The following is a 10,997-nucleotide window of genomic DNA, read 5'->3' on the forward strand; positions in this document are numbered from 1 at the left end:
AAAATTCAGTTTTTCAGCTTGCCATATTTCAAGGGCTTGAGGGGCCCTGCTCTGGGCTGCCCTGTGATTCCCATCACTTCATCACGTCCAGGTTCTGGTCATGCTGGTCTAGCTGTATCCTAGCCACCACGGGTTGTATGCACCAAAACACACTGTCCTCCAGGTATGTGCGGCAAACGTTGTGTACACAAACTAAATTACAGCAAGAGCACGGGAGCTCTGCAATGCACTGCACTGAGAAATTGGTGGTGGTGGTGGTGGAAGGGACTGTGGTGCAGGCTCTGGCAGAGCCCTGGCTGCAAGGGATTCTATGGTGTATCCAGAGATGAGACTGGGAGAGATTCAAGCCAAGTTTAATGAAAGGGGACAGAGACCTGCCTAGGTGTCTGCACTGAGGGTGGTTAGAAACCTGTTTTTATACTGTGGGCTTAGGGGAGGAAGAATCCACAGGTAGTTGGAAGGTTCTGGTGGGTTAGAGTCTTCCTGGTAGAACTCTTGAGGTGGGCCCTGGTAGGCCTTTTGTTTTAAGAGGAAAGGAGAGGGGGGAGGAAGGGGTTAGGCCCCCAACACTGGCAAACCACTGGAGGAGGTTCAGAGCCCTGGCTATGACAGTCACTGAGACATGAGATTGTGGAGACAAAATGGGCCTAGTAAAGTGGGCACAGTGGCTCATGCCTGTAATCCTAGCACTCTGGGAGGCTGAGGTGGGTGGATTGTCTGAGCTCCTGAGTTCGAGACCAGTCTTAGCCAGAGCAAGACCCCGACTCTAAAAATAGCTGGGTGTTGTGGCAGGCTCCTATAGTCCCAGCTACTTGGAAGGTTGAGGCAAGAGAATCACTTAAGCCCAAGAGTTTGAGGTTACTGTGAGCTGTGACACCGGAGCACTCTACCAAGGGCAACAAAGTGAGACTCTATTTCAAAAAAAAAAAAAAAAAGGTCTGTCTGGTCTACAGGCAGGCAGGTGGAGTCTGCCAGGAACCACCTTCAGCCCCTCTTCGAGTACTTCCCATCCGCAACGCATCAGCCAGCTGTTTTCTCCTGGAAAAGAAGTTTCCCTCCCTGGAGAGCTGCAGAGCCCACTTGGAAATGAATAAAAGGAGAGAAAGCACCTGGGCCTCTTCCCCCATGAGGGCCAAGGAGACCCTGAAGGAACCCAGAAAGGAACCCCTTAGTGGGTATTGAGGGACCTGCCCTCCCCTGGGGGCACACACCTGAAGAATTTATATTCCTGTATTTGAAAACTTTGAAACCAGAACCTTAGACCTTCCCAAACAATTGCTACATGTGGGTGAAGAGGATGCAAAAAAGCCCCCCCCGACCTCTGAGCCTGGGCCCAGGCTGGGGGTAGGTGGTAGACAAGCTCTGGGGACCTTGGGAGCAGATGTGGAACCTGAGGCTGCTCTGGGAAGGGGCCTGTATCCACATGAGAGCCTGAAGTATTATCTGTGTGACCTTCACTCTGGCAGGGGGAATTAGGGAGCAGGAAGGCCAAAGAAAGGGCTCTGGCTCCCAGGGCAGCTCTTAAACATCAGAAGGGAGGATGCTGCCCACCCTCCCCCCACCAGGAGTATTTTCATAACAAAACCCAGAATGGGAAGAGGGCAGGAAGACCCAGCCCCCATCCTGGGAAGCTGGTGGGAGGCAGAGACAGAGGTCTGCATGGACAGGAAGCCTGCCCCTGCCCTGTCTACCTTCCACACACATATCCAGCCATCTGTGAACCACTTTATCAACTGCCCCTCGGTCAGCCCTGCCAACAGTCTATGCCTCCCAGACCTCACCCTCCATGCCCAGCAGACAAGAGGCCCCTCCAACCTCTAAGGGATAGGGTGATAAGGACCCAAGCCCTGGCCCCATCTAGTTCTAGTAGACTCCTCTACACTGACCCCCCCACATCCCGCTCATGCAAGGAGGCACTTCCCACCACCCACTAACTCTGGTCACTCTTCCTGTACCTGTCCCAGTGCCTTTGCTTACCTGTGCCCTCTGCAAGAAGCGCATTCCCCACTACAGCAGCATGGCTGGCTCCTCCTCAGGTCCTAGCAGTCAGCTCTACCTACCCTCCATCCTCAGAAAGACCCTCTGAGATCACCCAAAGCCCATGCTCTATAACATCTCCTCCAACATCTTATTTTCTTGGAATGGTCATTTGATATTATTTTATTTGGCCATATGTTCAGGGTCTCTTTCCCATTTTTTCATCAATCTCTGCAATATTGACAGTGCCTGAACACAGGAGCCTTTTGGTAAATATGCCTTGAACAAATTGATGGCGTTGAGACCCAAGCCCACCTCAGCGTCTGCACAGGCGCCCAGTCCCTGCACCCTAGGGCACCCACCGTCCAGTCCAATTCCCCGGACGTGGCCGGGGTCGGGTGCGGGCAGCCAAGGGATCCTCGCCGGCCTCTCCTACCCTCGCTGCAACACTCCCGAGCCGGGCGGAGCTCGGGGGCGGACAGGAGGGAGCCTACCGAAGGCGCAGACCTCAACCACTCGTGCCCACGTGGAGGGGCGGCCGCCCGAGGGACTCAAGCAGCTGCAAGGGGCGCAGCTGCCCAGCTCCCTCCCCATGCGGGACACAGATCGCCTTCTACTCGAGCTGAGAGCCAGGTGCAGCGGGGTGGGTGGGCTAGCTGAATCTGGACCCTCTGAAGGGCGGGGCCTGAAGCAGGGGCGGGACTTGAGGGGGCGAGGCAGGGGCCGGGCCTAAGGGGTGGTGGTGTAGGGGCTTAAGGGAAGGGCGGAGATGGGGCGGGGCTTAAGGGGCCCGGGGCGGGGCCTAGAGGGGGAGCGATCAGGGGCCGGGGCGGAGCATAGGGGGGAGGGGCTCGTGGCCCGGGAGGCAGGGGCGGGGCCTGGCTAAGCGGACGCGGCGGAGCGGGGCCCGGGCTGGGCGGGCCGGGCCCAGGAGGGGCGGGGCGGGGCTGGTTCCAACGGAGCGCTCACTTCCTCTGGCGGCGGCAGCGGGCGGAAATACGTCAGTTGTTATCCGCTCTGGGCGCCGCCGCAGCAGCCTCACGAGCCCCGTGCCCGGCCTCATCGCCCACTACCAGGTCCCCACCCGCCGACTCCGCCGTCAGTTCGGCCCGATCCCGCGCGGAACGCATGGTCCGCATCCCCAGGAGGGCGGCCGAGGGCCGCTGAGCGCAGGGCTCTCCTCCGCCGATGCGCCCGGCCGCCGGGGCCGGGGGTACCCCGCCGCACCGGGCCCGGGACTGAGCCGCCCCCTGCGTCCGGAATGCCCGGCCCGGCCCGCCGCCCGCTGCTGCCCAGGGCCCAAGCCCGCGCGGCGCTCACGCAACCCGGCGGCGCCGCGTAGCCGAGCGGGAGCCGTGGCCGCGGGAGGCCCGGGCGTGGGGCGTCAAGGTCACCAGCCCGACGGGGCGCACGCCGCCACTGCCGCCATGGAGGCCAAGGTCCGACCAAGCCGACGCTCGCGCGCGCAGCGGGACCGCGGCCGGCGCCGGGAAGCTGCCCGTGACGCCCGTGCGCAGAGTCCGTCGTCGGGCGACGAGCCCGAGCCCAGCCCCGGCAAGGAGAACGCGGGCCTCCGCGGCGCGCCGCCCCGCGCCACCCCCGCGCCCCGTGCCGTGCGTCCCCCACGCCGCCGCCGCCGCGAGTCCAGCTCGCAGGAGGAGGAGGTCATCGACGGCTTTGCCATCGCCAGCTTCAGCACCCTGGAGGCCCTGGAGGTAGGTACCCGGGAGCGGGCGGGAAAGAGATACACCTCCACCAAAGTTGGGCTGAGGAGCGGCGGGAGCTGGCCTTGTCGCGGGGAAGGACCTTGTCCTGTGGGAAGTCAGTTCTCACTCAAGCCTCCTGCCTGGGGGCCCTTGTGTCCGCCGCACGCCTCGACAGTCTCTTCTGGAGGACCCAGCAGCGTCGAGTGGTTTTAGGGGTGTTCTGAACTGCAGGGGGAAGAAATCTAGATTGCAGTCTAATCTAGACTGGGAGCTGGCTGGCAGCACAATCGGCCTTTTTTCAGTTGTGTTTTTGTTGCCAAAATATCGCTCTGTTCTGGACGTGCCAGGGAGCTAGGCATTGCTGGACTTAGCGGAGGTGGTGATAAAATGGATACTTTGGGGGTTCTTCCGGTTCCTCCCTTCTTGATGGGGAGAGAGGCAGGTTAACCCTGAGAACCCTCTTGCTGACCGCTGCTTGCTGCGTGGTTAGTCGATTGGCAGAAAGTATTGCTTCTCTAGCTGAGTTGTCATGGACTGTATTTGCTGAGCAAATACTGCCCTTGTTGCCTGAACCCAGGTGAATAGAGAAGGAAGTGCAACCCTGTTAGGGAGTCGGCAAGGAGGGCAGTGGGAGCTGGACTTAGGTCCCAGAAATCTCTGTGGTCCTCAGTTTACCTAGGGATTTGGGAGTTCCTGGCTTGGAACCCCTCATCTCAGGTTGAGCTGTGTTGAAAGAGGACATGTTGGCTGCAGGCCCCTACAGTGAATGCTCTCTGCAAGTCCTCACCCTAACTCGGGGTTGTTTCCAGGGGATGGAGAGAGCTTAGGGTCAGGTGCTGGTGGCCAGGGACCTGGCCCTGGGCCAGGTTTGGTGCTTTGTATCTGGGTGGATGGACAGAGGCGGGGCATCTGTGAGCACAGGACAAGGATGTTACAGCTTGTGCACACCATACAGCCTGAGGGCCTTAGATGGCTCCTTCCGATGGCTCTCCAGGGCTGTTTTCTGCCTTTTCAGTGACATTAATGATATGGAATACTTGCTACACTTGCTATAGGCTCTGCCCTAGGCTGAGCTCCTGTTCTACAGCATAGGAGACTGGCCACATGGCCCTACATTCTAGATCTGTGATCACTCTGCCTGCCCCACCTGTGCCCTCTCATAGGTGGAAAAAATAAAAACTCTTAACTGGCCTGGAAAGCCCTGTACATCTATGGTCTCCTCACCCCTTTGGCTCTAGCACAGTGGTTGTCAACCTTCCTAATGCCGTGACTCTTTAATACAGATGATGTCATCACGATGGGTACTTGTATGTGGGCATATCAGCATGTGGGTGGACCCGACTGAATAGAGGAACGGTGTCTGGGTTCCTAAGACCATCAGAAATATGTGTTTTCAGACTCCCAAAGGGGTCGCGACCCACAGGTTGAGAACCGCTTTGCAGGTCAGCCCATCAGATTTTCCAGCAGTTCTCACTGATGGGTTGATGTTTGGTGCTTTCATGTCTCAGCACAGATGTCATTTGGGACCCCATCTGAAGTGGCAGCCCTTTTCCCTGCAAACTTCAACTGCCAGTCTCACTCTCTTTCCTGTCATTGCCATTCTGAGCTGTTTCATGTCGTATTTGTCCTCTATTCACATCTCTCCCCGTAAGAACTTGTGACCTACAGGGAAGCAGGCATCAAGTCTGTCTTGTGTGTCTCCTTGGGGTCCAGTGCCCAGAACAGTGTCCAAAGTATCCCATGCACATTGTGTATTGAATGAGTGAGGAGAGGCTAAGTTTTAGGAGGGAAGGGTCTTGCACCTAAGGTCACAGGATGCCATAGGGGGCCTGGCCCATCTGGGTCCAAGTGCTCTTCCCACAGCAGCTCTCACCACCTCCTCCTTTAGAGACTTGGGTTGCTCAGACCAGCCCACTACCTGCCATAGTGGGACTAGCCTGTTTCGGCTTGGCATTCACACAACCATGGTACCTCATGTACCCTGCCTTGGAAAGTACAGGGCTTCTGGACGAGTCATACAACCTCTGAGTTGGCCAGAAGTAACTCTGATTGACCTCACTTTTTGCCAACGGGTAGTGGGTTTTCCCTAAAGTTCAGATAATTCACAATCATCCAGATAGTAGCAGCTGATCTGGTTGGTGTTCTCTTTACCAGGCACCATTCTGAGCTGCCCTTCACAGACAGACTTACAGCTTGTGGGGGAGGTTGGGTTTTGCCCCCCTCCCACCCCCCGCCCTGTTCCACAAACAGGGACATTAAGGCATACCACAGGGAAGCTGATGGTTCTATTCAGTCACGGGTCTGGAGGTTCTCATGTGGGATGTGTGCTCAGGGTCACCAGGACCCCAACCCAGAAGTGGGCCTGCCCACCTCCCAACTTCACTCACGGTCACCTTACCCCCCGGGTTCTGAGGGTAGTTCCTATGCTGAGACCTCAGAGGACATGCACCCCACCCCACCCCCCAGAGGTATTTGAGAGAGAAGCCCATCTAACCCCAGAGGCTGGCTCACCTGCTGGGTACAGCAGTGGGTACAAACAAACACAGGTACAGACTCGTTAGTGAGGTGAAGCCTGCATGTAGAAGAGTGTCCTGAGGCTATCAGTACAGGCCCCAGCTGGACAGGCTTCCAGCCCCACCCTGTCTCTCGGGTCAGGCTCCTACCCAAACACTTTCTGTGCCCTTGGTAGGTCCCCTACTCCTCCACTCCTCCTTTGCCCTGGGAAAGCCCCACCATCTCCTCCTGAGTCCTGAGCTAGATCCCACCACCTGTGCCCCTGGCAGAATCCCCTTCACCCCAGCCTCCTCCCTTCATCCCCTGTGCCCTAGGCAGACTCCCTTTATCCCCTGTGCCCCAGGCAGATACTACTTCACCCTGTGTGCTTTAAGGTGGGGCTCTGTAGATCTGAGCTGTTTCCTCTGACTTTCTGCAGCTCCATCTAACTCTTTTTCTTTTGTCTTTCTTTCTGTCTTTCTTTCTTTTTTTTGTAAGACAGAATCTCACTTTGTCACCATTGGTAAAATGCCGTGGCATCATAACTCACAGCAACCTCAAACTCTTGGGTTTAAGGGATTCTCTTGCCTCAGCCTCCCAAGTAGCTGGGACTACAGGTGCCTGCCATGATGCCCAGTGATTTTTAGAGATGGGGTCTTGCTCTTGCTCAGGCTGGTCTTGAACTTGTGAGTTCAGGTGATCCACCTGCTCCAGAGTGCTAGAAGTATAGGCGTGAGCCACTGCACCCAGCCTTCCATCTAATTCTTTAACCGATAGTTGGAGGGGTCCTGTGGTTTGGGGGTCAGGAGATTGGAGGAAACCCCTAGACTCTTTGCTCTTGCTCTGGCCAGGAACACCAGTTTAGGTGGATGGCTCTTCATCATCCCTCTTGTTTTCTGTGACATCTCTGTTTCCTGCTGGTACTAACCAGAGGGGATGGGAAGCCCCCTGCCCCAGGGCAGTGCTGTGGTCATATTTGCCAGGCACTGCTATAGTCTCTGCCCAAGTCCTTCTGAGAAAGCTAGTTCCTCCTGTGTGGGGCCAAGAGCCCCCAGGGCTGTGCCAGACACCTTGTCCCAGGTGCCCAAGGCCGCCTTCAGTTGCTCTCCTGTCACAGAACAGGCTGTGCTGGCCACTATATCTCCCTGGTAGCAGGCCACGTCCTATTCAGCCCCCTGGGTCTGAGACTGACTTTGCCTTCTTTCCCACTTGCTGACCCTGTTCATGAGTAAGATGCTTGGTTGGGTGCTCTGTGTGTGTGGGGGGGGGATTCAGAGTCTGGTGATTGCCTCTGCCGCCACCTCCTGCCAGAAACCACCCTTCTGGTTTGACATCTGTGATTTTTTTTGGTTGTTGTTGTTAATTTGTTTTTTCAAACAGCAAATTGCTTTCACTTGGTTCAGAAATTCAGCTCCATCTATAAAAATGTGTATGTTTAAAAGTTTCAGCTCCTGTCTCAGCTAGCCTCCTCCAGGTGTCTGCTCTCCTAGGTCTCTGGGCTTTCCGGAGCTTCATTATGGAGACATAACCAGGTGCAGGTGTGCATCTGCTCGAAGGAGTATCGTTTCTCACACGAGTGTGTCCAGGAAGACAAATGGGAGGAAAATGCCTAGAATACTGGCTGTAGGGCCAGCAACTCCCCTTCTCCAGTTCTATTTCCACATTCTCTGGTCGGCATGTATCCCTTTGGCAATCAATAAACACGTGCCTGAGACCCAGTGTACCCTGCCCTGCATAGCACAGCATAGTGCAAAGGACTCTCTACCAGCAACAGACAGGACCCTATTGGGCTAGAGGTATGAACCTGGAGCCTGCAGGCCTTGGCCAGGGGGCAAGTAGAGGTTCTCAGGACAAAAACAGGGGCCTGCATGGAGTAGGGCAGGGAGCTAAGGTTGTGTCCCACTCTGGGTACAGTCAGAGTTTTTGCTGAGTGGTCTCTACCTGGGCCTGGTGGGGGTATCACATCACAGCATTGTTAGGACCCCCTAGGCAAGGGCACCAGGCAGGAGGAACTAGACTGGGAGTGCACTGGCCATGAGTGTGTGGTGCAAGGCCACTGAAGTCCACGCTATTGGTCTGAGGGCTGAGTTTGTGATGGTACCATACTTGTGCCTAGGACTGGGACTGATACCACACAAGACTCTTGGGCCCCAGTAAGGAGAGGGCAGGGGGAACCTTTAGCCCATGTTGTCTCTTCAGATGGGGCTTCTGGGGCCCAGAGCAGGGACATGCGTTATCCACAGTCATAGGATGGGGTACATAGCTGAGCTTATATCCTGCCTGTGGTGGTCTTGGGCTGCTTGGAGGACAAGTAGTTCTTCACAGGAGTGTTCAACCCATTGCCTGGGGGCCACATGTGGAGTATATGAGGGCTTTTTTGCATATCCGTGGTAGTGGTGGATAATTAAAATTATACAGGGATCTTTTTGTTTATCAGCTTTTGGTAGTGTTTGGGTATTGTGTGGCCCAAGACAACCTTCTTCCAATATGGCCCAGAGAAGCCAGATTGGACACCCCTGAGGGTCCCACAGCTGAGGGATGGTCCTACAGGCCTCAGGTTTGGGCTGCTGCAGCAGGACAGTCACCTACCTTCCCAGCTTCTTGGGCCTGATCCTTCTTGGCTATAACACCAGGTTCTTCCTGGTCCTCCCCAAGCTACCACAGCCACTATGTGTGCTTTGTACCTTGGGCCCTGGTGTTGGCTGGCCCTCTGCCTGGAAGATTCTTCCCATGTGTCCCTGTGACTCAGAGGTCCCACTGCCCAGAGCCTGACCCAACACCAGTGCTTCTGTCCATTCTTGGTACTCATCCCCCGGCAGGTTGTCTTTTCTCTCATCAGGAGACATAGAGGTTTGATCTTGTTCACAGGCATCTCTCATCCCATCTCCAAGGATGCAGACCAGATCTCCACATACCTGTGCTTGCTTCCTTGAAGAAAGAAATGCCTAGAGCTAGAATTGCTGTGTCTGTGTTGTGTGGTTTTTAAGGCTTTCGATAACAGTGAGCCAGTTACCCTCCAGGGATGGTGCCAAAGGCCAGTTCTCTGGGAGTGGGGTCTCATGTTCCATTTGCTGTACTTTGTGTTTTTGTTAGTGAATAACACTCACTTGTTAGTAACACTCGTTTCACTCTTGTTTCTAATTGGTTGTTGCTGCTTGTGTAAGAAAGCAGTTTTCCCACCCAACGTTTGTGCCACAGTAATTTGCTGTGTTGCCTCATCAGCACTAATTGTCCTTGTGGATTCTTTACACACTGGCCATGGTGTAAGTCACCATTACGGTGCTGCCTTCCTCACTGCTCTGTTGTTGGTGTCTTTTAGTGTCTGACTGCGTATGATAGCACTTCTAAAACTGTGGATATATGTCTTGGCTCTGGGTGTCTGTCTCTCCTCCCCCACTTGCTGTGTGCCCCAGGTGTGATGCTTCCTGTGGGGCCTCTTGCACAGGAGGTGCCCACCTGGCCCAGCACCCAGAGGTGGAGAGTGCATCTTGCTAGCTGAGCTCCAGGGATGGCCCTGTTTGGCCATGTTGGTGGGGTCACATTTCAGGTTACTTTTCTGATAGTTGGGGTTTCTGCCACGATATTTCTAATAAAATTAGTTTGTGGTTGTCTTGTTTTTGCTGGTTCTACAGCATTTGGGTTGGGAAGTTTCCTCTTTTTTTGTACTCTAGAGTAGTCAAAATGGCATCTAATTGTCCACTTTCTTACTACCTGGGCAGAGATCTGGGGTCCTGGTATCCATCCTATTCAGTAGTGAGCAACTTGGGATAGGGATGCAGCTATGAGGGGAGACTGAAGGACCCCAGTCCAAAGCAAGTGGGATGAGCTGGGAAGGAATTGACTCAGTCGAGGGGTCAGAAGAGTGACGAGTTGGTGGCCCTAAGAAGGGGGCCATCAAACTGGGGCCAAGACCGAGGAAAGAGGAGTTTCACTAAGGAAAGCACTGCATGCCATGGCCTCAGAGGCTCCAGCCTGGTCTTGCAGAGTCAGAGTCAAGAGGAGCCCCCAGAGAGCCCATCTGGTGCCCTGACCACTGACCCAGGCTGCCCCCTCTCCACACCTTCGTCCAAACCCTGCCAGGACCTCTTTTGGCTTCTTCTGCTCCTACTAATTTTATAAGCCCACAGTACTCAGTTATCCTTCATTGTCCCTAGGGCACTTGCCCTGACAAAATGAGCTGGTAACCCAAGGCTAGAGAGCCCACACTTTCTGTTCTCCTCTTCCCACAGACTTGGCCCCACCCCACAACTCAGCGGGTCTCCAGACTCCTCAGGGAAATGGGCTGGGGCTGACCAGGGCCACAACACCAACCTGGGGGCTGTGGCGCAAAGGGGTCCAGGATCTCCTGGGAGCTGCAGGCAGTACCAGTGTCTGTACAGACTGGGTGGTTGCCTGTGTTCTGGAAGGTTGCAGGAGCCCTGAGGGCTGCTGTGCAGAACAGCAGCTCCAGAACAGCTCCTCTGCTCTAAGCCCCTTCCTCAGTCTTCTCCTGGGGACAGGTAACGCCCTTCTTGCCCACATTTGGATGATGAGTACCTGCTGTGTGGTGCCTGTGAGGCTCTGGGGAGATTGGCAGAAGGGGAGACTGGTCTGGGCCCAAGACTGTTCGGAGGGACCCAGGGTGCCCTCCCACTGCTAGGGTAGTGCTGGCCTGCACACCTGAGAGACGCTTTTCAGAGGCTCTGTATGGCCCAAGGCAAAGCCATTTGTCCTTAAACAAGGGACAGTGGCTCGGCGCCTATAGCTCAACCAGCTAAGGTGCCAGCCACGTACACCTAAGGTGGCAGGTTCGAATCCCCAGCCTGGACCCGCCAAACAACA

The 10,997-nt window shown here is 55.6% G+C and overlaps 1 protein-coding gene across 3 annotated transcripts in view; it reads left to right on the plus strand.

Moving 5' to 3' along the window:
• Nucleotides 1–3,005: 3,005 nt before the first annotated feature.
• The window catches only part of LOC100957135 (fibrosin-1-like protein), an 86,053-nt gene continuing 78,061 nt past the window's right edge, over nucleotides 3,006–10,997 (plus strand). For all 3 annotated transcript variants that reach the window (XM_012807034.2, XM_012807032.2, XM_012807033.2), the window contains exon 1: nucleotides 3,006–3,692. In XM_012807034.2, the coding sequence (XP_012662488.1) occupies nucleotides 3,405–3,692 (288 nt within the window). In that variant the 5' untranslated portion in view covers nucleotides 3,006–3,404. The remainder of the gene's footprint in view (nucleotides 3,693–10,997) is intronic.

Source organism: Otolemur garnettii, unplaced genomic scaffold, assembly GCF_000181295.1.
Source record: "Otolemur garnettii isolate 467f Iridium unplaced genomic scaffold, OtoGar3 scaffold00062, whole genome shotgun sequence".
In the NCBI taxonomy this organism is placed as follows: Eukaryota; Metazoa; Chordata; class Mammalia; order Primates; family Galagidae; genus Otolemur; species Otolemur garnettii.